The following is a 27,582-nucleotide window of genomic DNA, read 5'->3' as shown; positions in this document are numbered from 1 at the left end:
GTGGCAGAGCGGGGATTCAAACCCAGTTGTTCGAGTCCTAGTCCAACACTCTTAAGTACTGCACCACACCAATCTACTTCATCTCTGACTCCTTTATAGTAATTACAAAATAACAACACATGAGCCATGGTCTCTGTCACCCTTGTACCACATGGACACAGTTGAGCACTTGAAGTCTTTGTAATGACCCTCGAGGATTGCTGATGGCAAAACATTACAACATGCTGTTGTAAAAATTCTCCTTGATTTTGGTACACTTAATATTCTTAAATAGTTTGTACAAGTACTGGGAACTTTATATCTAAGGTTAAAGGTGAACAAGGTCTACTTGCCAGCGCATACATATTCTGGTAATCCATATCACTAATACCTGGGCGTTCTCCAGACTGTAGCCGCCCTGAGCCTGGCTTTGACTGGGGATTGAGGGCAGGGTAGAAATCTAATTAAATAAGTAATAATGCTGGGAGGGATTATCCAGCACTATTAATTTATTGAATTCCATTTGATCGTATATGCATCTCTCAGCTATGATACCAGAAGGGAGCCAAGTGGGATGAAAAACTATTAAAACAATGGAGCACAGCAGGGGAAGAAGAGGGTAGGATTTAACCGATGTGTTTTCAGTTCATGGTAGCATTAATCATATATAGCCAAAGGCCATTACAATGGATCATAAAAAGCATAAAACATAAATAACATCATTAAAATAACCAGATCTGAAAGTGCCTGTCATGTTAAATCATTTCATCTGTCAGATACGACTTTTCTTGGCTGCCAAGCAAACGACACTCTGTATAAAATGAGCAAGTCAGTATCGGAGAGAAGAAAAGTCAGCTTCTCTGCTTCCAAAGAGGAGTTGAACCCTTTCAAGAGCACTGCAAGTAATTTGGTTCTAGGCTCTGGGTAAAGAGCGCAAGACAGAATATAATGATGCGAATTCTCCTAAATTGGATATCTGCAAAACCATAAGCACAAAGCAGACTATTTTGTTGAGTAGCAACCATCTAGCAAAGCTGTTGAAATTGTTTGGAACCAAACAGGTGTGAAGGCTGGACAGATAGGAGGCTCTGATGTGGTCCCTTTTGATCAATTTAAATCAGAGGGGAAATTTGGAGTAAGAAATCTGTTATCTATCTGGAACTGCATCAAACTTGAGCATTCAGACCTGAATATTGGTACCAACCATAGGGACACCCTGGGTATCATCTGATATGAAGTAGCAGTGAAGAGTATTGAAGCAAGCTACCTAGGCAGCATCTTTCTGCATCATTATAAGACACTGCCTGCATAATAGACTAGTAGTGTCATTCTTTCACTTTCTCTGGGATGTAAACATGATGATAGGAGCCCTGTGGTGCAGAGGGGTAAGCTGCAGTACTGCAGTCCAAGCTCTGCTCATGACCTGAGTTCGATCCTGACGGAAGTTGGTTTCAGGTAGCCGGCTCTAAGTTGACTCAGCCTTCCATCCTCCCGAGGTTGGTAAAATGAGTACCCAGCTTCCTGGGGGTAAAGGGAAGATGACTGGGGAAGGCATTGGCAAACCACCCCGTAAACCAAGTCTGCCTAGTAAACGTCAGGATGTGACTTCACCCCATGGGTCAGGAATGACCCGGTGCTTGCACAGGGGACCTTTACCTTTTTAAACATGATGATATGTACATGGGCCCTGATTGAAGGCAAACCAAGTTCTGCCTGCATCAGAGTCACTGGAGTGCCTCTGGGCAGGGCTAAAATTCTCTTTAAAGAGATATTTTGGATGAACTCCTGTTCATCCTGTCCAGTGGATGATTCCAGCCCCAAACCTCTACTCCCTACAAAAGTTGTGGGACAGCCTTACTCTGGTATAATTTCAGAGCTGGGTCAATCAAGACCTTCATGCTGTAAAGTTTCAGAATAGCACCTATGATTCTTAGAACTGTAGATCTGGTTCTTGTGGGTTATCCGGGCTGTGTAACCGTGGTCTTGGTATTTTCTTTCCTGACGTTTTGCCAGCAGCTGTCGCAGGCATCTTCAGAGGAGTAATTTGGTTCTAGGCTCTGGGTAAAGTGTCTCTCTGAGACACTGTCCTTCAGTGTTACTCCTCTGAAGATGCCTGCCATAGCTGCTGGTGAAACGTCAGGAAAGAAAATACCAAGGCCACGGTTACACAGCCCAGATAACCCACAAGAACCAATGAACTCTGACCGTGAAAGCCTTCAACAATATTTTGTAGATCTGGTGATCACCAAATTGGCCCTCCAAGACAGAGTTTCACTAAAAGTTACCCAAGGTATCTAAAGGTGCTACATTGATCTATTGGGGTGCCATCTATGGTCGACTTAAATTGACAAGGGCTTTTCTAAAGACCATCACTTTGGTCTTAGCATAGTTAATATTTAAGGACTGTGCAGTAGTTGCCTAGTTCAATATTGTCCACATATAAAAGTATTGATATTTTACAGGAACTCAAAGTAGGTGGAACAAACTCAGGGCCTGGTAACCTCGCAATGATGAACTTTAAATATAAATTGAAGAGTGATGGGGCCCAAACACACACCTCTTTTATCCCTCTGGTAATTGGGATCTCAGTGAGATCAGTGAGCCAGAGGTGCCCATCTTTATTTTAGTAAAACTTCTGGTGTGGAGTTCCTGTAACAAACAGTAGACCCTTGTTGATGTTTGTGCCTGCCAATTTCAGCCAAACCCACTTGCTATTAGTTGAATCAAAGAAGGTTGTTACAGCTACAGAAGCCACATACAAAAATTTGGTGGGACCCTTAGTGCTAGTTGGTAAAGAGTTAGGCAATGATTGGTTGTACTTTGCCCTTTTCTAAAGCCTGCTTGCTTAGGGTGGACAACATGGTTGGAAACCTCCCAATCATCCAGCTTGTGTAGAAGATATTTACTATATGGTCTTGAGGCTGTGCCCAACAAACTTACTGGATTATAGTTATGAGGGGCTGATTTGCTTCTCTTTTTAAGTATTGGAAATGCAATATTCAGTTTCCACCCTGAGGGAAAAAAACACCAGTTAGGTTGATCTGAATAAATGGTTTGGCTAAAATGGGAGCCCACTAATCAGGGAAAAGCTTAAACATCTCAGGAGGGGTCAGATCTACTGCTTGAAATGTGAATATATACAAATGAATCTACCTGCTATGGGTAGCTTGGCCCTCTGATTGGTTTCTTCTCTGCTGGTAGAATGGATCCTACGCACTCCACTGAGCAAAATTCAAAGCCTTCCTCAACTTAAGTGGCCCTTTCTTCCCACTAAATTGGAGGAAGGTTCTTTAGGTTGGATACATGCCTCTTCTTTGATTATCTAGATACCAATTCTGCTGTAGGAGCGTGAGTACAATTCAGTCAAAGCCTTGAGTGAACATCCCTTCTCCGTGTTCTTAGACACATACATCAGTTCTCTGTCACTTTCTCCCTACTCGTTTTCATATCCTGTACTATCAAACTCCTAAAATTCCCTGAATCGTTAAGGCAAACAAATTTCCTTCCCTTTTTTTCTAGGATGTGTTTAGTACGATTGAAGCAAGAGGGCCGAGCAGGGAAATACATGTGTCGCTATATAGTTCATTCTATGTGGGAAGACCTTGAGCAACGTGGCAAGGTGATGGGAGTAAGTAATCTTCGTCTGGCAGAGACTCAGTTGTCATCCCTCAACCGTCTATTATTGTTCGTGCATCATAAAGCCAGCAGGATTCAGATGGAGCAAACCATTGTCTTAGTAGGCCACTTAAGATGTCTCTTGTTGTATACACCCAGAAGAATTGTGAGTAGGACGACAGTGGACAGATGGTGTTACTGGTGGGTCTGTCCCTTTAAACAAGTACAGCTAACTTTAATTTCCATCTTAGCAACCCTGGACTTCCTTAGTGGTCTCCCATTCCAGTTCTAACCAAGGCCAACCTTGACTTTCCAAGATCTGACAAGATAGGGCTAGTTTGGGCCATCCAGGTCAGAGCTGTTGCAGTGTACACATTCATATTCATAACATTTATTGCGGTCTTTGACCAGTATAAAGTGTACACATTGAATATAGCACAGTAATTAGTGTGCACAAGACCATGTGCCTACAACCGCTAGGTGTCAAGCACTTAAAATGGATTGTAGGGCAGATGTGATAGCGTGGGTTATAAATGCAAAAATAAAATTTAAAAAATAAAGAAGTGATTGTCTACAGCCTCCAGCCACAAGGGGAATATGGGAATGCCTCCCATGACTTCACTGAATACCATTCTTGTGGGTGGAGAGATCATCACATTCTAAGATATGCCATTTCCCATGTGGCTTCAAGATGCTGGAATGCCAGGGTCAGGAGGGTACCAAGAACAGATGGTCTGGTTGGCACAGCCTCTTTACAAGGCTGCATTTTGAAGTGGCAATGTTGCACATTCAGTTATTGTTTCCTGCAGTTTAGGAAAGCCTAACTTTGACAGTGTTGGCACCAGAACAATTTGCAATGGGGCTCTCCAAGAGTTAGGGCTAGAAACCCACTTTCAGTGCTAGAGCCTTGACAAAACAGGAATAAATGAAGAACTTCTATAGCTATCTACTCTGAGGGATGTGGATTGGAAAGAGTGACCTCACCATCAAGAGCTGGTCCACACCTGCTGGGAAATCGCTTGATGATTCATGTTAACTTCTGCTCTGCTTTTTTACCTTCTTACTTGCCATTCCCCCTACCACCTCTAGTTTGTATAGTGTTTAACACTATAGCAATATGCCTAATGGTGGTGGGAAGTGCCATTAAGTCATAAACAATTTATGGCAATCCCATAGGGTTTTCAAGGCAAAAGACAAACAAAAATGGGGTTTGCCATTGCCTGCCTCTACATAGCAATTCTGGGCTTCTTTGGAATAGGAGGCCACCAAGAAAGTTCAGGGTTGCTAAGCAAACCACCTCTGAATATATCTTGCCTTGAAAATCCTACAAGGTTGCCATACGTTGGTTGCTATTTGATGGCACTTTCCACCACTGAGTTACCAACCAGGATGGATGAGAAGGAATAGAGACTGAAAAAATAAGGGGGGGATTAGAAGTAGGGATAGATCATGAAAGGAAGAGAGCAAAACAAAGGAGGAGAAAAGTGTGGAAAAGAATTAGCAGAATGTAGGAAAAGACAATGCACTTAAAAATCTGGCAGACCAGCAGCTGAGTGGAACTAAAGGAAGAGGGAAACCATAGACTGCTGGAGAGAATGTTTTTAGGAGTGCATCCTGGCAATGCCCTGACCTAGATAGCTCAGGCTAGCCTGATCTTGTCAGATCTCAGAAGCTAAGCAGGGTTGGCCCTGGCAAATATGTCTATGGGAGACCTCCAAGGAATACCAGGGGTTTGATACGGAGGCAGGAGATGGCAAACCACCTCTGAACGACGCCTTGAAAGCCCCACCAGGGTTGTCATGAGTCAGATGTGACTTGACGGCAACAACAAAAAAGTCCTGGCAATTTCTATAGCTTGCCTGGCTGGTCTTGCCTTGCTGCCGTGCTGGCTTGGCTGATGGGTTTAGCGGGATCTGAGAAGCAAGGGTTTCCTGTGACAAGGCCAAAGCAGCAGTTAAGAGATACTGCTTTTTACCGTGCTCTGCCTTCCCTGCACCCCTAGTGGCTACCATCAGAACTGCATTACATTTTAAAAAAATGCATTCCATGAATACAGTATGACCCTCCTGCTGACTTGAGCCCCCAGAATTTTGTCCCCCACCCAGCCTCCGTCTTGGCAGTCCTGCACATAACGCATATTTGTTAACAGCTGTCATAGAATCACTGTATTTTGGGTCTGCTTTTTGACTCTTCAGATGTCTTCAGATTATCCACTGTGTACTATAAGAAAAGGATGCCACCCACGAGCAAAGTATAGTAAGCCTTGGTCAGAGCATAGAAAGGTTCTGCTGATACAAGAAGAGTGATTTCAACTGCTTCGTCCAACTTGTCGAAGCTGCTTGTTCTTGTGTGGCTTTTAGTCTGTTCTGATCTCCCAAGCCTGGCGTCACGATTTCTGCGCTGACTGGCAGCTGCTGAGGGGGAGGTGTGAAAGATGCATCTCCATTAACTCCCTTCCACAGACACTGTATGGGATCCAGAGCTTGCAAACCCATAGAAGCTTCATTCTGCAAACACTTATGACTGCAATTATACTTGTAGTGTCAGGAATGACTTGTCTCGTTAGTTTTGATGACTGTGTGTGGCTGAAAACTCTATTTGGGTGCAATTATTTTTAAGCATTAGGTCTAAAGAGGGGAAGTTGGATTGTTGATGAATGATGAGTGATCGAGAAATTGATTTTTTTTGTGGGGTGTGGTAGCATCTCAGATCCTGCTTGGCATAAATGGGGTTTAGTCATAACTAGCTTTAGCTACATTGGCATAGTAAGCTGTAATAATTTTGGAATTGTGCACAACAAGATTTTAGTGTGTCTATACTCTGTTCATGTCCATGTGGTAAATTTTTCAGGGCCCTTGACAAGGGTTGCATTCTTTTCTACTTTTTCTTCTTCTGCTCCTCCATTTCTGTGATGCTGAATAAGACCTTGTTTAGTTATACCAAAATTGTCACATTTGTTTGGTCTGTTCCTTAGAGCTTGGTTCATTATAAATCTTCTTCTTTAATTGAGTGATATTTTGCCCCTTAAAGGCACAGTACATCAGTTGAGAAGAAGAGTCGGTATTTATACCCCACTTTTTCTCTACCTTTAAGGAGTCTCAAAGCGGCTTACAATTGCCTTCCCTTCCCCTCCCCACAACAGAAACCTTGTGAGGTAGGTGGGGGTGAGAGAGTTCTGAGAGAACTGGGACTGGCCCAAGGTCACTCAGCAGGCTTCACGTGGAGGAGTGGGGAAACAAACCCCATTCTCCAGGTTAGAGTCCGCCACTCTTAACCATTACACCATGGTGAGGCTTACGGAAACTAGAGGAAATGTTAGAACACTTTGCCTGATTTATACTTACACTTGCCTGATTTATACTTACCTATTGCATTTTTTTCCAACAGGGAACTGAGGACACCCACAGTTCTCCACTCCATTTTATAGTACCTTTAGAAAAACCCTAAGTGGTAGGTTAGGCTGAAGGAGAATCTAGTCAATTGTTATCCAGCAAACCTGTTGTTTTTTAAGTTTTTTTAAAATTTGTATTCTTTTAAGAGCACGATTTCCTCTTTAAATTCTGAATGGCAAAAAGATTTAAACTGCATCTTGGAATAAATGTCTGTTCCTTAACACCGATGATACTTTTAGGCCAAAGGGGGAGACTATATCTCATGGAATTTGCTAATCTACAGCAGAGGGACTTTTGATCTCCAAATGTTTAATTTGGGATATGTCAGTTTTGACTGTCATCGGTTGCATATATCGGCCATTTCACACCAGTGAATTATTTAGCCATCACGGATGATTAGATTAATGATATAACTGACAGGGATTCAGTTGCACCAAAGGGGGGGGGAAACCCACACCATTAGATTTTTATGTTAAATTTATTTCTAAAAAAAAAATCCCACTATTGATTGGAATATTCTTGAAGAACAATTTTGCTGGAGAAGATGAAAACGATGCAATATCTAGGCGAAGCAAGTGAAATATTGCAACCAGCATACGTAGCTGATGGGAAGGTGGATGTTAAAATCATTATCTTTCATCTCTGGCATCTTTGTTTAATTTACTGTGTGTTGTCTGGTATTACAAACATAGGGAGATCATAGCTTGAACTAAAGCAACAGGCTGCATTTATGCTTCAAATTTATGCTTACCCCCATTTTAAATGGTATATTAATTCATAGACTGGCTCTTAAAATTGTTTCAATCTGAATCTTGGCTGCAACGTTTTTGGGACCCTTTAACATGGGCTCCTTCAGCACTCTTGATTGTTGGCAAGAGTTGAGAACCAAAACTTGACACAGCTGTAAAAACAGAAAGAAAGTCTTTGGACTCAGCAATTCTACTGGTGCAGGCAGATTTCATATATAAATTTTACTCTGCTGCCCCTAGAACTAATGAAGTCAGTTTCTTTTGGTGGTTATGCAGCCAGGTGTGTTCAGCTTTGTGGCTAACCAATGTTCTTTATTTGATTTTTCCACTTGTTTTTAAGTTTGGTAGAAAAGTCACAAGCATAAAAATTGGCTTGATACAGTGTTTCAGCGTGTTAGTAACATTAGGCTCAATAAAATATTTCCTTTTGATCCAGCTCTGCCCTTGTCTCTGCCTTCTGTCTTCCAGCAGACGGGCATGAGCTCTCTGAAGTGCCAGCCACTCAGTCACTCTGTGAATGAGAGCTGTGGGCTGAATAGTCCCTGAATGTACAGTTTATAATCTAATTACTTCTAAAAAAAAAAACCTTCCACAAAACCCCCCAAACATTAGACTAACCTGGATGCTGTAATTTGATAAATTATTACTTGATAAAGAATACAGTCTTCTGTTCATTCTTAAATTGTAAAAATGCACCAGTAGACCTTAGTATATGGAATCAAATTGAGTAGCCATAGCCAACACTTCAAATGTAAAAAAATAATGTTTCGGGAAACTGACATGGGATTTCAAGCTTTATGCCCCCCCTCTCGTTTTGGAGGACATTGATTCATAGGGTTGCCATGAGTCGGAAGCAACTTGACGGCACTTAACACACACACACACACACCCCTCCCAAGCTTGAATTCTCTCTGTCCCCCTCTCCTAAAAGTTGATGTCATGTACAAGTGTCATAAAACCGCATTAAAGTGAAACACAGGGTGCTCCTAAACTAAGACTGAGTATTTGATTAAAACCAGGTTCCCAGGTTTCATTCTAGATTAAAACCAGTATCCCTGGATTAATTTTAGCCTGTATAGATGGTGGTTGCATGAAATGGCAATTTAGATTACAATAGAGTTGGAGAAAGAAAATTTGCATGTAGGAGGGGTAAAATTGGGAAGACCACACAATCCCAACAGGCCTGGAGAAAAATGTCTTGTTCTTTTAATGTAGGCTTAATGGGATTCTATATTTACCTCCATGCCACAAAAAGCTACAGTTGCCCATTTCCACATAGTGAGCCTCCGTTAAAGGAACAGGGCATTTTTCTCCAGGCCTGTTGGCAGCCCTACCTGCCCCCAGTCCCTAAATGCCAGTTAATGTTTGTGTCTGCACCAAATCTTCAGAACTCTCACTTCAGAAATTTAAATGCTATGGAAAAACACATGTGAGGATCAAATTTGAAATAAGCATTCCTAACATCAAATAAGCACATCTTTTTTTTTAACAAAAACATTGCTCACATGGTGCATGGACAGTCTTAATCCCACAGCGCACAAGACTTGTTTGTTCAGTGTAAAATCCTGATTTGTAGCTGAGCCTGTTTTTAAAAGCTGTACAAGATGATAGGAGCAGGAAGGGGCCGTCCAGCCCAACACGCCAACCGCATTTTAATTTATCTTAATCCCACTTTCCTGCTTTCCCACCAGACCACTCAGGCCCCTCCTATTCCAGAAACACATCTAAGTGTCTCTTGAATTCATTTATTGGCTCTGCACCATGGAGTACAATGAAGTCTTTGTTATATTTTCGGTAGAGCTATTTATACACAGTAGCCCCTATTCTACCTTCAGTTGCTCTGGAGTGAAGTTGCTCGGCTGAAGTTAGATGGGGTTACTTCATACTGCACAGTGCAGCGGAGAATCTTGCTCGTTATTCTGCAACTAATTGAAATAAAATTCACATTTCCTCCTGTCTTGTCCCCTCCCCCGTCATCATTCCTTCAGCCATCGTTCAAAATAGCAGTGGCTGTAATTCTGGAGACTTAACGCACAGTTCATAGTTTTTGTTTGTTTTTTTAATTGTCTCATAGATGCGTCTATTTTTGTTCAGAGAGTAATGAGTTGTCCTGGTGACAGACAAGATTCCACATCTAGAAAAGGAGTCATTTGGAATAGATATTCCTCCAAGACCAAATGAAAGACAAGTCAAGATTTGCATATCTTGACAGTAGTTGGCTATTTTCTGATGCTGTGAGTGTGTTGAAGGGGAAAGATTAGTACTTCCAGTTAAATACCCCCAGTTCAGTGCACATGAATGGTCGCATTCTGGTTGCTTTGAATTTGTGGAAGTCTTTCCATGTGGCAAAGCTGGTAGAGAGGGATTTAAAAAACCTATGTGAGTGGTATCCAGATTGTTCACTACATGTGAACAGTATGCTGCATCTCTACATGATTACGTTTAAGCAGTGGCATGATGGCCATTTGCGTGTATGAACTGAACCTCTCACTCCTTCACTTTCTCCCGTTTTAAATTTGGTGTTGCCTTTCCTGGTTGCTTTAGTGCTTCTTGCATAACTGATAACAAACGATCACACTGTTCGTTTAGATCCCTAAGTACTAGCAGTACTATTTTACAGGGATAAAGCAAAACTTCAGTATTAAGAACTTTAATCAGATGAACACACATGAAGCTGCCTTATACTGAATCAGACCCTTGGTCCATCAAAGTCAATATTGTCTACTCAGACCGGCAGTGGCTCTCTAGGGTCTCAGGTAGAGGTCTTTCACATAATCTCTTTGCCTAGTCCCTTTAACTGGAGATGCCAGGAATTGAACCTTGGACATTCTGCATGCCAAGCAGATGCCAAGCAGATGCTCTACCACTGAGCACAGCCCTTCCCCTAAATCCTGAGATTTGGAGTGATCAGGCTCTGCATCTCTACCAGGGCATGGAAATCCCTTACTGGTCTAGCATAGAAATCCAGCTTGATGTTAGATTCAGCGTGGACCTTCATCCCTTAGGCAGCATGTTGTGGTCAGTATGTTACATAGATGTAGGAGCAGAATGGTCTTTGGTTCTGCCAGTTTGGGAATCAGAATTAGACTCACAGATCTTCCTTGATCCAGAGGGATGGATTTTGCCACCAAGTGCATTTCCGCTGGGTATGGGGATGGCAGGTCAGCCACCAATCTGTAGCTAATAATATGGTATACCAAAAAAATTAATACAGAGACTGCATGCCTCATCTTGCTTCCTGGCTATATACTGAACATCTGTTTCTTGTTGTTCTGTGTTATTTGCCTGTTTGTGGACAGAAGCTATAATGTTCAGTAATGGGGCCAGCCCAGCTGAATCAGTAGGTAAGTATAGCTTAGGGTGGCTGGTATAGTTTTCTTGGAATCCCCTCCACCCAAAGCCACAGATTGGGCTGAAACTAGGCATTGATTCCATGCTTCAAAAGGTCAGTTTCTGGTGGCTGGAAAAGGGGCTGGTGTTAAGTAGTAGTGCTCACTGGTTACAATGAAAAGGCTTTTCATGGGTAATATGTGTACAAAAGGTTAGGTAGACATTTATGTCATCCACAAATTATGAGGCGCTACAGCTGTCTTAGAGGTATAGGCAAATAAACATCAAGGAGCCAGGGTGGTGATTCTCACACTGTGTCCTACCATCCTGACTTTTGCTAATATAGTACCAGGTATTATACTTGAGTGTTCATTACCCCTCTTTCTCTTACTATCATTCTGTCTCTTTGCTTCCTTATCTTTCTCAAGCTCTCTACATTGTCTTTTCTTTCCTTCTCAGGCTCTCAGGCTCTGAAGCTGCTTTGTCCTGAGTCCCCTCTTTTCAGACCCCCAGCTCCTGGATCTTCTTCTATTACCAAGGGGCCATGCTGTTCTGATTTTTCTTAGCACTCTAAGCTTCGCTGGTTCTCGCCTTGCTGAATTCCATTTTACCCTTTTCATGGGCTCCTTTCAAGATTTATGGTAACAGTTCGCTCTTTCTTTTCCATTAACGGAACTTTTACCAGCTTCCCCCCACCCCTGTATGTATTTCTCTTTCCAATCTGTTGCTTGTTCTTTTCACTGCCATTGTGGTTTCTATGCTGATGGCCTTCAACTCCAATGTTCTTGGATCAGTCCTAAAATGAGATTTCTACTGTTTTCTCCTGGATAATGTTGCATTTCTTAAAACTGACCTCTGATAAAACTGAGTTTTCTTCTACCGGTAAAGTTTGTAACCTGCATTATTGTTACCTCTCTGTCCACACATCCCCTCAAGTGGCTAAATCTTGCCACTTTGATCTTTCAAGATCCATCATTTCCTCTCTCTAAAGTCCTTGGCCACATATTTAAAAAAACAAAGTACCCATACTGGATCAGACCAAGAGTAAGTCTAGGTTTAAACTGTTTCCAAACTGGTTAGCCAGATACTTCTAGAAAGCCTGCTAGCAACACATGGAGGCACCAAGCTTCTGCTTCTGTTTGTCCCTGCCAGTGGATAGCCATAGTGCCAAGTGTCTCTCCTGCCTGCAGGTACCTAAATCTGCAGATATGGGGCACACTAACCCCAACAGGTGTTTCTGCAAACAGGGGTGCCCCGGGTCTGCAGAAAAATTTGAAATAAAAAAACAAGGGGTTTAAATCCACCTGGTTTTTAAAAAAGCACTGTCACTCTTCAGCCAACCCCATAGAGAATACTTTAATAAGATCTATTTGTTCATGAATATATTTATGTAATGAATTTATAACCTGACTATCTGCCAGCACACTCGAGATGGAATCCTTTTGCTGGAAAGTAAGCAAACCCCTGCAAACTTAGATAGATGGTGTATTGTTTTCCCCTCCTCTATGTTATCCTTCCAGCAACCTTGTGAGGTTGGTTAGACTAAAAATGAATTACTGGCCCTAAGTGAGCATCATGGCTGACTTGAGGTTTGAGCTCAGATCTCCCTAGTCTGAAACTGGAACTACTGTACTACATCAGTTCTTATTCTTTGGCAGGATAATACTAGCATTACTGAGATCTTCTGGCTAGGAAAAAAGATATGGCTTTTGATAGCTGTTGAGAGAGAGAGATTTGATTGATTTGATTGATTGTTTGATTGATTTGATTGATTTCCTGAATCTTAGAGTCTAACACTCTGACTCTGAGCTGAAGGGATTTTGAAGGTCCCCTAGTCCAAACCTCTGCTCTCTGCAGGAATATGCAACTGCACCATCCCTGATAGGCGACCACCCAGACTCTGCTTTAAAAACTTCCAGTTAAGGAGAATCCACCACCTCTCAAGGCAATCTGTTCCACTGTTGAACAGCTCTTACAATTAGGAGGATTCTTCTAATATTTAGCTGAAATCTGTTTCCTTGTAATTTCCACCCATTTGTTCTAGCCCTGCCCTCTGAAGCAAGGGAGAACAAGAAGATGGAACAGATAATGTGACACTCCTTCAGATATTAAGACAGCAATAATGTTCTCTTAGTTTTCTCCAGGCTCATGCCTTGTTTCAACCTTTCTTCATAGTGCATGGTTTTCAGACCCTTACCTTCCTCTGGACCTATTATAGCTTGTCTGTGTCCTTTTAATAATGTGGTGTCTAGAACTGGGCACAGTACTCTAGGTGCAGAATAGAGTGGAACTACTGTCTCCCACAATCTGGATGCTGTGCTTCTGTTAATGTAGCCCAGGATTGCACTAGTTGTTTTAGCAGCTGCAATGTATGGCTTGTGATCAACTGAAGTATCTACCACGTGGACAGCTGCCAAGACCATCCTACGCTTGTGTCTTGACTTTTGTACCTAAATGTAAGCCTTTACCTGTATCCTAGTTGAAATTAATTTTGTTGGTCTTTTCCCAATATTCCAGTCTGTCAGGATCATTTTTAATCTGAACTCTGTTGTCTTCAGTGCTCGCTACCCCTCCCCATCCCATCTGTGTCATATCCAAGCCATTTATAAAAATGCCATAGCACAGGGCTCAGGACACAACACTGAAGCACCCCACCAAAGACCTCCCTCCACAGTAACTCTGCACTTGTCCAATTACTGAGACTTTCTTTGAGGAAGTTAAGACCAAGGGATGAGCTCATTTTCTCTCTGTGTGTGTCTGTCATGCTGTGTTTGATTTTTCTTTGTACGATTATTACCTTGTACCAGACCTATAACAGATATTTTAAATTTTTTGCTAAGAGTTACTTTATACTGCTCTCCCTGAGGATAAAATTCCAGATTTCTCTCAGACACACAGCAAATATGAAGCAAACCTAACACTAAGGACTTGGCTGATAGCCGTCAGGCTCATGGGTCTCCTGCACATATGTATCATAAATTATAAATGAAGTTGCCTTGTCTGGAATGCTGTTTTTGCACCGGTTTTTGTTTTTTTTAACTTAGGCTTGGGGAGCATTCAGTGATGATGTTGCAAACTTGATTGGCGGCAGTGGATTAAAGGTTCAGAACCCCTGATTTAATTGTGTCCCCAGTCAGTCATTTCTCTAAACTGAAAAACACCAGATTTTTTACCCTTTCCTCAAAGGAAAGGTGATCCAGCCCTTTAACTGTGTTTGTTACCAGCGTGGTGTAGTGGTTAAGAGCGATGGGCTCTAATCTGAAGAACTGGGTTTGATTCCCCACTCCTCCACATGAGCAGCGGATTCTAATCTGGTGAACCGGGTTGGTTTCCCCACTCCTACACATGAAGCCTGCTGGGTGACTTTGGGCTAGTCACAGTTCTCTCCGAACTCTCTCAGCCTCACCTACCTCACAAGGTGTCTGTCGTGGGGAGAGGAAGGGAATGAGATTGTAAACAAGTTTGATTCTCCTTAAAAGGTACGGAAAGTCGGCATATAAAAACCAACTACTCTTCTTCTTCTGCATATTTTCCAGCTCTGCTGTATCTTGAAATACAGCCATCATGACTGTACATAGTATTCCTAGTGTGATCTCTGTATAGTGTTACAATATTGCCTGTTATATTTGTGTGCCCTTTCCCAATAATCCCTAGCATGGCGCTTGCTCTTTTCATTGCTTCTGCACATTAAGTCGACATTTTCATTGAGCTGACCACTGTAACCCCAAGATCTCTTCTCTTTTCCATCACTGAAACCCCATCAGTATATATTTAAAATTAGGATTTTTTTGTTCCAGTGTGCATCAGCTTGCATTTATTTACACTGAACCTTATTTACCAGATTGTTGTCTATTCATCCAACAATCCTCTTGGACATCCTGCATTTTCTCCAGGCGCCAATTTAGCACTTTTACTAAATTCTAGATGCCACTCTTTTCAAATCTGAAATTCAAATTTTGAATGTAAGATGTAGCCTTTAATGTTGAGTGTCATTAACTGATTAGCCTCTCTTAATTATTTTGATTTTGGCAGATATCAAATATCATACTTAACAAGATGTCACCAATTAAATAGGAAATCCCAAATAATATTCTGTATCAAATGCAGTCAAATATCTATTGTGTGCTAGCTTTCCAATGCTGGCAAATATTTAATGTGTGTGTGTGTTAAGTGCCGTCAAGTCGCTTCCGACTCATGGCGACCCTATGAATGAAAGTCCTCCAAAATGTCCTATCTTTGACAGCCTTGCTCAGATCTTGCAAACTGAAGGCTGTGGCTTCCTTTATTGAAGGCTGTGGCTTCCTTTATTCCTTTATTATTCATTTATTCCTTTATTATCCTTTATTGATATTAAATATTTAATATCAAAGTGAAATATCAGTTGTAAAATATAAAATTAGCAAATATTTGAAAATTCAGAGCTTCTCCATCAGTGGAGGAAGGTAGCCTTGTATGGGCTGTGCCTCTTCCTTGCTCCATGATGCAGTTTTTTTGCAAAGGCTTCCTCTATCCTGAGGAGGTGCTCAAACCCCCCTCCCCCAACTATGCCCTGTGCACTCATGGGTGAGCTTCCACAGCTCTTTCACCTCATTTAGGAAAAAGCAGGAGAAAATGCTGAAACACCTTCAATCAGCTGTGGCCCCCTTCACATCCTGCTCGCTAGCAGCAGGAGCTAAGAGGCAGCACCTGTCTTGAATGGAATACCCCACGGCAGCAGCTGGCATTGAGCTGCAATGAGAAGACAGCGTGGCCTCTTTATCCTCTGAGGCCCAGTGCAAGCTTCCACTACAACAGCAGGCCCTCTCCTGCTCTGAATAACCAGTGGCTGATGAGCTCATTGGCGGGGCCATCTGCAGCTCATTTGAGCCAGCACCTCTGACCCTCATCAACAATGCAAGGCCAGGAGAGCCTGGCAAGTACCAGTGCTGAAACAGCTTGGCCACAGGAAGTGTTCCTCAAGACAGTGCAGGGGGCAACAAGAGGCCTCATTTGCCTTCTCCCTCCCCCCCCCCATCATCATCAATGGGGTTTCATTCCATCTGGACTTCTGTGCCTACATTGCCAAGCAAGTGGTGAAGGAAACAGGCTCTGAAGGGGGGGGGAGTCATGAAATAGGAGACACCATGGGCAGAGGGATGAGAATTCCTTCTCTTCCTCTCCCTACACTGCTTCTTGCCCCTCCCCTACTAAAAGAATCTAAAAGGTGATCCAGCAGATGGTTCCTCTGAGGAACCTGCTTCTCATTTCCTAGATCCCAGAACTACCCACAGGGCCAGCCATCTCAGCAGTTCTTCTTGGCCTCGCAGACCACAAGGTCAGCGCTGAACCCCATCTTCAGTCTCCAGGCCTGGACATTCTGCCCCCTCTGACCATTTGGAGTGCTCCATGGCTTCAGATTAAGGAGAGGGGGAGTGGTCAGGGGAAGACACAACCTCTTCTTGCCCAGCATCTACCAGGCTGTTCCAATGAGAGGATGTTCTATGCCTTCAGGGGAACGTCATGTGTGGACTAAGATTTGCAAGACAAGCCACCCCTGAGGTTCCTCAAGACACCTCTAACAGGGTGTGCAAAGTTTTTTCACCAACTGGCCCCAACTCCTATCATCATTCCTTTTCCAGGTTCCTTTAGTGACGCCCCAAAAATGAGTGGGCCTCCCACAAAAGAATGTACACTGGTTGCCCCATTTGCCAGTATTGTTTCAGGAGTGATTCTTCCCAAATATGGGGATAACTGTGGAGCCTCCTCTGACTTCTTTTCCCAAGACCCAGCAAGCCAAAATAATATCAGCTTATGCTCCAAGCCATTAATCACCTGCTGGAGATACAAGCCATAGATACCAGAGAAGGAAATGATAGGTCCCAGAAAATTCACTGTATTTGTCATGCCCAAGAAAATGGTGATTGGAGAGCAATTCTGGACCAAAAACACCTCAACCAACTTACGAAAAGGAGATTTTGCATGGAGACTCTCTGAGCCATAGTACAGTCTCCAGGCCACTGACTAAGTAGCCTCTGTATCTCCAGGAAGCTTACTTACAGGTTCCCATATATACAAGCTCCAGACTGTACCTTCACTTTGTCTGTGATCACCAACACTTTCCATACAGGGCCCTTCCATTTGGGCTATCCTCTTCCCCCTGAATGTTCACCAGGTTGAGGGTCACACTAGTGGCCCATCTCAAGTGTCTCAAAAGAGAGACTCTTCTCAGTCCACACTCTCCCTCCCAGAGGAACATCACCTCAACCTCGGGGCAGCAGTCGCTCCCCTCCTGCATATGACATCTATACTCTGATGGCCCTGGCACATGTGCTGAGTCTTATGATCTCCTATATGGAAATTGCCCTGTGGGCCTGATTCCACTCTCATCCCCTTCAATGGCTCCTACTGCCCTATCAGTGAGACATCCTTCAGCATCATCACAGAGGCATAACAGTTCTACCCAGTGTATTCCACTCCTTCCAGTTGTGGCTCTGGAACTCCTGTCTGAGGGGAGACAACCCCAGAGTGGAAATCAAAACAGATGCCACTCTTATCGGGAGCACACTGACATCACTTTGTTGCCCAAGGGAAGTGGAGTGATATAGAGAAAAGGCACAGCATTAATTGGTTGAAGATAAGAGCAGTCTGTCTTGTGTTACTCTAACATGCAATAGAAGACTCTAGCACCCTCATCCAACAACATGACATTCTCCTATAGGGTCCTGTATTCCATCCCGATCCAGGTTGGTTCTGCCTGTCCACATGGAAATTGAAAAGAAGGCGCTAGAGCAACATGGCTATAGAGAAAAAGTAATTAAAGTAAGCTTGGCTTCTAGGAGGCCTTCTGTCTAAAGGATCTATGAAGCAACTCGGGAAAGCTTTCCACAGGTGGTGCCACAGAAAGAAAACCAGAGCACCTACATCAAGAAGTCCTTTGCTTCCTCCAGGACAGCCTGGATCAGGGCCTCAGACCCAACACCAAGTGCCCGGTGGCAGCCCTTTCATCAGTTCTCTGGCCTGTTGCAGGACTACTTCTTTCCAGACACAGTCATTTCAAGCATTTCTTAAGGGGAGAAGCTCTCTGCAGTCTTCTCTTTCAGGTGTTCAGAGTTCTACATAAACCTCCATTCAAACATTTGAGGTCAGTTCCATTTGCAAAAAACATTGCATGTGCCCTGTCCAGAACCCATAAAAGGATCCCTTTCAATCCACTGATTAGAATAAACCCTCATGGTGAGTCCAATGTTGCCATGTGATGAATTTTTAAAATTAGAATTCACAGAGAATTTTAAGTAAATCTTTGGAGGGTAATATATTTCTGTCATCTTCTGCCCAGTGTATCAGTGTTCTTAGAAATAGCAAGTGTACTCCTTCTCACTGGAGAAATCACCAGAAAACTTGGCTAGTTCCCCAAAGGGGAGGACAGAGTATGTTTTCATCTGTTCTGACAATGATATTTTTTCAAATCCTGATAGCAGGTTAACAAAAGTTAAAACCTGAATGCACAATCTAGCCAAAGTTTAATGCTTTTCAGCTGTATTGATTTCAGTGAGAAAGTTACATATGCACTTAATTCTCTCCTAGTGAAATTGGTGGAACTTGAAAGTACCTGATTTTAGCTGGATTGTGCCCCAGAAAAGCCTGTACAGAAAATGTACTTTGTAAAACCAGTTCTGCTGAGCAGTTACTTCGAACCATTGCCCCCTTCCCAAAATATTAGGAGGAGGAAAAAAATATCTTTCTGACTCCAGTATGCATCAGGGAAAAACTTCAAAGTGTCCCTTGTAGATATCTTTCATTCAGTATAAATTAATAAACTGTTGGAGAGTTGCAAAATCAGAAATTGTTGTACTGATGGAGCATAAGACTTTTAAAACTGGGGAACAATATATATATATATATATATATATATATATATATATATATATATATATATATATATATAATAAGGTATAAATAGATGTTAAAACGAGAATTCTTCAGTATTTTAGACTTCTTACTGTGTAACTTTTTGTGGTTCACTTTCCTTCTTTTCCTTTTACTTGAGGGCAGAAGTAGGGCAGAGAAATAATTTTTAGTCACTTCAGAAAGGTTACAGTAATAAAGAAACTCTTGTTAACATCAGAGAGCCTGGCAGCCAGGAGTTTTCACAGTCTGGCATTGTTTATTTTACCAGCAATTTGGAACCTTCTACACTCTTAAAATATTGGCAAGAAAATATTTAACTGTTAACTGTTTTGTAGCAAGCATGAGTGTGATGCCTTGGGCAGGAGAAGTGTTTTAAGAAAGCGAAACTGTACTCCATACATTTAACTGTGCATTCGCTAGGAGTAGCAAAAGTACAAAATTTTGCACCATACTTGACATTTCAAAGCTAAATCTTCTGTTTTTACGAATGCAGAGTTCAAATATAACTAATGCAGCTGGAGGGATTGACACACTTATTTATAAGACTGTAGATTGAATTAGATATAAGTTGCTTATTCAGAGACTTGGTCGATCAAATGTGAAATGGTTCCTTACACCTATGAACCTAAATACATTTTTCATTAGTACACCAGAATTCCTAAGGCCAAGAGATGCAGACCCTATTTTAGAAATAACCCTTACGCACATGTATGTTTGAACGTTACTGTAGGATTTTTGGACAGAGCTTTTGATTAATACCTTGGAATCACCTTCTGGAGGTCCCAGAAACCACTGGTTGCTAGCTATGGTGACCAGTGGACACCTCCATATAGAAAGGCAACAAACTTCTGAATTACCAGTGCTAGGAAGCACCATCTGGAGAAGGCCCTGTCCTCTGTGTGCCGTTTGTTGACCCTCCAGAGTAACTGGTTGGCCACTGTGTGAAACAAGATGCTGGACTAGATAAACCACTGCTCTCGTCCTACAGGGCTGCTGTTACATTAACACACTAGTGTTGTTTGTTAGGCCTTTTAAAGCTCTTTGAACTGAAGCAGGTACTGGAATACTGATAGTCTAAGGCTTGCTTTTAACAAAAGTGTACTGGAGTTTTAACTCATTGGGGGAACCGAGTGGCTATCACTGAATAGTAATTTTAAATTGTGCGTGGCACTTGACATGAGCTTTAAGGTACTGAAATATGCCCGTGATGGGAAGACAGGATCGAGAAAGGAATGTTTCTAAAGAACCCTGCTTTTAATTAATTTATTTGTTTTAATGAGATCGTGTTTCTCTGGTTGCCTCCAAAACACTGTTCTAGCCCTTTATTATTATTTTTTAATGATGTTATCCAGGACGCGGTCCCCCCTTTCAGTGTGAGAGTCGCATTTCATTTATTGCCGTGTTTGCTTAACTTTGTTATCTCCTTATTAATCTCTTTCTTACTAACATAAGGCTGCTGCTGCCTTTTTCTTTTATATAGTGAGCTGCTCCCCAAGGGATGCAAAGTCCAAGACTTGTCCCTGTAATGGTGCTGTTTATTTTCTTTGCCCCCCTCGCAATTGCCTGCTGTAACATTTGTAGTATGTGTTAAGTAATCCTTAAGGTAACATTTTTATTATGCCATAAAAAGTGCATGGCAAATATATTATAACTCATGGAATTTGTTTGTTTTAAAAATGGAGGGATAATTTATTGAGTGTGTTACATGAGACCTGCTCCCCCTTATTAGAGCATAGAAATGCTGCTTAGTTAGGAGTATGTTCTATTGAGAAAAGCCATGGTCTCTGACATGCCTTGAAAGTTTGAGCCTGGTTGGCTAAAAGTGACATCATAGTTTATGTACTCAATAAAGTTTTAATTAAGTCATTACAGGGGTTGCAGTCATCATTTAACCCTGTGATTTCTTCTATTTAGCACTTTTTCATTAAACATCCAGTAATAGCCCAGTGACCAAGTTTTGATAGCCTATAAAATATATGCATGAATTTTAATAGTTTATATAAATGGAAAAATATGAGTAACAGACATAAAAGAACTTTCCCCCCCCCTTGTGGTTGCACTGTATGCATGTATTATAAAAAGAAAGTTATGAAGGACAGCAATTTAATGGAAGAATATATATAAGCCATAGGTTTGATAGTATGACATGAACTAATTAGCTGTTTGAGGGAGAAATTATTACAAGGCAATAACCACAGGGCTATATGCATATTAATCGGACTTTGATGACATCATTGATGAAGCAATACTGGTCTGTTTTATCAAAGCAGTGAGGCTGGTGTGTGGAGGTATTCATGGTTTCCTTTGTGAGACAGATTCTGCTGCTCCTCAGATCATGCTGGTTAGATATTCTGTCAGCTAGACATTCTAGCCCCACAGGTGCTTACGTGTTCTCTCTTGTGGCATCCCATTTGACTGTAGCGCCTCGCGTGGTTTTTCTACTATGGGTTTGTTTTGTTTTTCTCTCTGAGATATAGGGCATTGGTGTGGAATGTTTTATGCTGCATATCTTCAACCTTCTGGGGCAACAGAAAACAACTCGGCACCATCCTCTATATGTCAGCCCTTCAAGTACTTGAAGATGGTTATATCACCTCTGAGTCTTCTCCTCTTTAGGCTAATGCATGCCACCTAAAGTAGCCCTGGCCATGCATGCCACCTGATGTCTTGCTACCTACTGTTGCCCTTTAGGTTTGGGGGAATTTTACCCACCCTTGCCTTTTAAAAAAGTTTTCAGGATTGTTGTTTTTGCCAACTTGCCCCCCCCCCCAGTCTTTCCTGACTGTACCTGGCTCCATTGTGTGAATTTTCTCGATCAGCATGTTGAGGACCAGGTTCAGCGTTAGACATATGATGGTGTATTGCCCATGCAATACACCATCATGCAAATGCAGTCAGGGTTGGGCATCTGAACATGCATCCCCTCTTCCTGTATGTCCCACAGCTCCCGTTCTGTGTAATTCTTGTGATCAGAAATACCGTTTCTACCCAGTCCTGACCCCACTAGGTTTGTGGTTCTCTTACCTACCCAAACCACAGCTAGATGGAATAGATTACAACTTTCAGAAATGTGTTGCTTTCACCTCTGAATTGCTGAATTTTAACACAGACTGAAAAATTTAATTCCGCTGTTTTGTTTTTTCAGATTGATTCTGTTGCCCTGAAAGAAAGTATGAAGAGCATGACAGAAAACTTCTATGCAGCTATTTTTGGATATGATGAGGTGATATTAATTGCACAATTAGCACTACATGTACAAAAGACAAAATAAGCAAGTGAGGGTTCTGTACTTTGCTGTTGTTGTTTTTTTAATCAAGTTCTGCACAAAATTGACCTAATTTCTGTGACAAAGATTTGAGATTTTGCAATCTATTGATTATTCCCATTAAGTTAAATGTGCTTGTTAAGAGTTCCCCTGCCTAACCTATTTTCTTTCTGGGGTGAAGATTGAAGCCAGTAAGGTGATGTGGCCAGAAGGGAGTTGTCTTTTGCCCCTAGAGCACTGTGTGTTTTGTGGGAAAATTGTTGCTAATCATAGGTAGTCTAATTCTGGGTTCAGGTTTTCCTGCATAGCTGAACCTTTCACACAACCTTTTGAGTTTTTCTTTTAATGCTTAGAACTGAATGTTTACCCCATGGCTGATAGAACTACTCAGGCCTATGAATGGCTTTGAAAAGTTTATACATGATGTAAATGAATAGTCTGCAGGGCAGATTACACAGCGTAATTCCATACAATCGACAGGTTGGGACATCCAATAAGCAATGTAATAGGACTAGGATTGCAGATGTCTGAAACCATGCAGAAATCTGAGATAAAGCTGAAACAAAGTATAGGTTTTAACATGACATATTAAATAAGGGATAAATTGCATAGTAGGATAATACATACAGCTATAGGTAGTATATCTCGTGATTCAGAGGTGCTTTGAAGCACATTGGGGAGTTCCTGGGATCCTGACGTGGGCAAGTTCCTTAAAAGCGGATTGGGAGAGGCTTCCCGCCAGCTAAGGAAGGAAAGATTGAAAACATCTGTTAGTCTTTGTTCAGATGCTGGAGCTCAGATACCCCTCCATGGAGCAGGTAGGGATCAGGATATACATTTGTTCCACAGACATCCAGAGGGAGATGTTGGAAGTAAACCTTCTGTATTGTTACAGGGGCTGTAGCTCAGTGGTGGAGTATCTGTTTGGCATGCAAAATGTCCCAGGTTCAATCCCCAGCATCTCCAGTTGAAGGCTCTGGCAGTAGGTGATGTGAAAGACCTCTGTCTGAGACCCTGTAGAGCTGCTGCCAGTCTGAGTAGACAATACTGACTTTGATGGACTAAGGGTCTGATACAGTATAAGGCAGCTCACTTGTTAAGTTTAGGTTAGTGTTATGTTTCCTGTTCTTTTCATTAGATCTGTAACCCAGGAGCCCCAAGAATATTTTCTGTGTTGTGCTTTAGCTTAATCTATAGCAATAAAGTCTTTTCCTGTTTAAGAAAGCAGACTGATGTGTGCCTTAGATAACTCGATCACACTAAATATGTTTGAACAGACATGCACAATAGAGGGGTTAAGTAAGTGGTAAACACTGCACTTCGTATTTGCTCAGAGTTAGCCTTTACTGGTGTCCCCCAAGTCACTGGTAATGTGGGAGGCTGGACTGATAACTTGGGGTAGTGGCACGATGAAGAGGAACATGGTTTACATGCACACAAACATGCAGTATGCATACAAGCAGACATAGGCGCAGGGTGGGTTTAAGGCAGTGTATACTATACATAGTGGTATAGTCCACAGTCCCTTTCCCAGTCCCAATCCATGAGCAACGATTTGAAACAGTCCAAGGCACATCCCCAATACCTACTTCTGCCTCCAAATGCCTCAACAGGATAGCATGATCTGCTGTATCAAAGTCTGCAGTTTGATCATTAGTCAGGCATTGCATACATGCATCTTTGCAGCCATGAAAACTAACTTGCTTTACTTGCTAAATTCTACTTGCAGTACCAGCTTATGCATGAAATACACATAATTCACATAATATGTAAACAAAAGGGAGGTGGGGATGATATTGATCATACCTTTTGAAACGTGAAACTTTTCATGGGTTTGGCTACCTTAATTTCAGAATGGTATTTCTTGAAGGGAGTATCCAGCTGAAGAAGAATTAGTTAAGCCTGAACCTGGGCTATTGTTTAGAACTTACATTTCCCCCAATATTTGTTTTTCTTGCTTTATTTAGGGAATCCTATCAGATGATCATGTACTTGCAGCAGCCATCTGGAGAAATCTGTTTAATAAACAATGCGATGATCCAAGGCATCTAGAAATAATGGTGGAATATGTGCGCAAGCAGGTGAGCGTCTGTTTGGAATGTGGATATTCTCGCTCTTCTTCAAAGAATGGAAATATTTGTACTTGCTTCCCAAACAGAGCTAACTCCAACGAGCCCTGATACCTTACCCCATGGGTGAAAGAGTGTCTTTCCCATCACTGCTAATTCCCCTGCCAACCTTAACCATGGTTAATTTGTCTTGCAGGACATAGCTTCATTAACTAAAGCTTAAATAAAACTAAAGCTTAATTTCACCAGAGTTTTGAAACCTTGAAAAAATGATGCGTTAACCATGGTTAAAGTGTATGTTGAGTGTGCCTCAGGGAAATTTGCACAGGGAAACTGAAAAGCTGGAAGAAGGGAATGCACCTTTCTGGTCTGTTAACGATGGTTAAGAGAGCGAAGTCCTGTTACATCAACATAAGCTCATAGGTTCATGTAGTGTTAAATGCAAAATGAGTTTTAAACCCTCATTTTGCACAATGACGTCATCCTGTTAATTAGATCTCAGCGTCCCATGCCTTCACTGCAGATTCTTCTCTACATTTTGAAATTTTGTTTTGCTCATTTTACTATAACAGTGGAATATATAATCTGCGATTGTGGATCTGCATGGGGAACACTTCCAGTGTCATCTGTAATTGGAGAGAAGATGGCACTGTTCTTATTGGCACTGGTTAAAAATCCCACTCATCTAAATAGGATACATTGCTATCCTATAAACCAATAAAGTATTAATGTATGGTCACTGAGAAGGAATTCTGTCCCTGTCATTGTACCTCTCATCTGGTTAAACTAGTCATATTGACTCCATTGCCTTACTGTATTTAGTGTTCTCATCTTCACATCTTCAGCATTTTGCTAAAGGAAAATTGCCTTAGGTCAGACAAATTAGGCAGGAAGCTGAATGGAGATCAATACTTGGATGAATTCCTTCATCAGTGGATCATACAAGCTGGTTAAGTAGTTTCTCTGAAGAGGTCTACTTTTTGTTTCCAGAGCTTGAAACAAGATTCAAGAATTTAGAAGTTCTGTTATGGATAGTTGTGATGTTTGGAGCTACCAAGTCATTAAGTTTTTTCTTGATCTTTGGCTTGTACCTGAAAATGGACCATAGATTCTAAGTAGCCTGCCAGACTGCATACATTACTTATCTGAAAATGTCTTCATATGATGTATAGCCCTGTTAAATTCTTACTGGTTTCCTGGTGTAATTTTTGCAGTGTCCCTGCCCATTTGTGAACATTTACAGTGCACGGGGAAAACCCATCTTTGTCAGTCTTGTATCACACTGAGACCTCTATAATGTTGTAGAGGCAAACTGAGTTGATCATTTTTGGTCTAAGGGACAGGTTCACACGTTTGTCTGCTATTCAAAGACTGCTGAGTTCTGTCCACCTTCAGAGAAAGTTCTACCGTACTTTCTCTCGTGAAGTTTCTCTGGGCCCGTGTAATACCTTCTTTTTAAGGCTTGTTCCGTATGCCATTTTGTTGTATAAGAAATGCTACATCGATAATAATTGGCAGCACAGATGGGACACTAAGACAGGCTTGCATTTTATGTCTTAGATGTCCTCCCGTAGGGCAGCCAAAGCACACTGTGAACAAACCTAGCTCCACTACATGGGAGCATACTAAACTTCATCTTCTTTTGCATCTATTTTAGAAAAGGGCAAAGTGATCTCTGATATTCAGATACATGTTATTTCTTTTGTCCTTTGTCTGTTTAAGAGCACCTGTTCAGCAACGAATTTGTCCTTTTAGCCCCATGTAACAAGAAATGTCATCAGATTCAAAGTTATCCCTACTGTGCTTCCTTTGGTGGTTGCACAATAGTCAGATTTCTGACTAGGGGGTTAATCTTTTTAATAAATACCAGAGTGACTTGCATTAATTGTGTTGTGAATGTCAGGTGCAGCACCTGGATGCTATACCTGGAGAAGACCTGCTGCTGTCTGGGGAAGTTACTTGGCGCCCCCTTGTGGAAATGAATGCCCAAAGCATCGTCAAGCCAGCTTCTCCTACGTACAACGATGAAGGACTCTGAAACGCTTGTTGGAGACTGTGTCTTTCAGTCTATATTTGGAATAGTTGCTGGAAGCGGGATGTCTTATGCTGTGGAGCTCTCAAGAAGGAAAAGGATAAATACAGTATTTGCAATTTGAAAGAATGGCTAAAACTTCCTTATATGTAACGATTTCCACCTTTAGCAAACCTGGAAAACATTCTGCTTTTAGTATTACATCTGTGGCGAAAATGCTGCTAGTTCATCTGAAGAACCCCTCGCTGATATATTATCCAGTAGTCACTGGCACACAGGTTCTGAGAGGGAGCTTTCATCTTTTGAGAGCACAATAGTTTACCAAAGTGACATGACCAGCAAGCTTCCTTTTGTCTGGCAAGAGGGAAGCAGCTGCCTTGTGCCATCATTCTCTCTTCTCTGACACTGGGAAGCATAAGTATGGATGTGGCTGCTTGGATGCATCATGAAGTGTTCAGTCTCAGGGCAAACAAGATACCAGAATTGCAAAGTTGGAAAAAAATGGGTGAAGGTTTCTGAAAGGATGGCCTTCGAATTCCCATCTAACATCTGAGTGAACATTACAGATGGTAGAGCCAGGGGACCACTCTGTGGTATGGGAGCAGAGATGCTTTGACCCAATAGGCCAAGGCAGAGCTTGGGGCCACACCTAGAATCATCTGCTCAGCCTGCCACTGTTGTCTTCCTGCTGTGTTCTGAAAGCTTTGTAGTATAAGCAGCGTTTCCTGTTCATTGGTTTACCTTGGATCCTGTCTGACGAATAATTTGACCAGGCGGTGGTTTTCCTAACCTAAATGGTATCTTTGCTCAAGATCGGCCTTGTCTGTATTACATAAGGAAGGTTAGCCCATTATTCCATTATTAGAGGAAGAACTTCCTTCGTCTATGTTGTGGTCAAAATCGTAATCTATGGGGGAGAAAAACCTTTGTTTTCCTTACCATGTAATGCCTTTGTTGAGAAACTGGGAAATAGTTCTCTGGACCTTTAGGAGTTTGATCCTAATAAATGTACTGAAAATAATATAGGCAGATGTCTGTTTCATTTTGGGAGACATTAACTCATGGTAAAAATTGTCTATGTATAGGGTTGATGCTCTGTTCTTGAGACCATCGTCTCAAAATCTAGTCCATTCTTTTCAGTTTGTTGGTTGGATTCTGCATCTCAATGAGATACAGAATATAACCCGTAGCACAAAACCTGTTATTCAAAGAGTGCAGCTAGAAGGTTGAATCAGCTACTGGAGATTAGGTGGGGGAGAGAGAG

General features: G+C 41.9%; 1 protein-coding gene across 1 annotated transcript in view; it reads left to right on the top strand.

The window, feature by feature from the left end:
• The window catches only part of LOC130473900 (ubiquinol-cytochrome-c reductase complex assembly factor 1), a 48,537-nt gene extending 21,797 nt beyond the window's left edge, over positions 1-26,740 (top strand). Inside the window, exons 7-10 of the mRNA XM_056845531.1 lie at positions 3,499-3,607; positions 22,098-22,175; positions 24,185-24,298; positions 26,190-26,740. Coding sequence (XP_056701509.1) covers positions 3,499-3,607; positions 22,098-22,175; positions 24,185-24,298; positions 26,190-26,324 — 436 coding nt within the window. The 3' untranslated portion in view covers positions 26,325-26,740. The remainder of the gene's footprint in view (positions 1-3,498; positions 3,608-22,097; positions 22,176-24,184; positions 24,299-26,189) is intronic.
• The last annotated feature ends 842 nt before the right edge of the window (positions 26,741-27,582 follow it).

The sequence above is a fragment of the Euleptes europaea genome, chromosome 2, assembly GCF_029931775.1.
Source record: "Euleptes europaea isolate rEulEur1 chromosome 2, rEulEur1.hap1, whole genome shotgun sequence".
Lineage (NCBI taxonomy): Eukaryota > Metazoa > Chordata > Lepidosauria > Squamata > Sphaerodactylidae > Euleptes > Euleptes europaea.
This window is presented reverse-complemented; position numbering and strand designations above follow the sequence as displayed.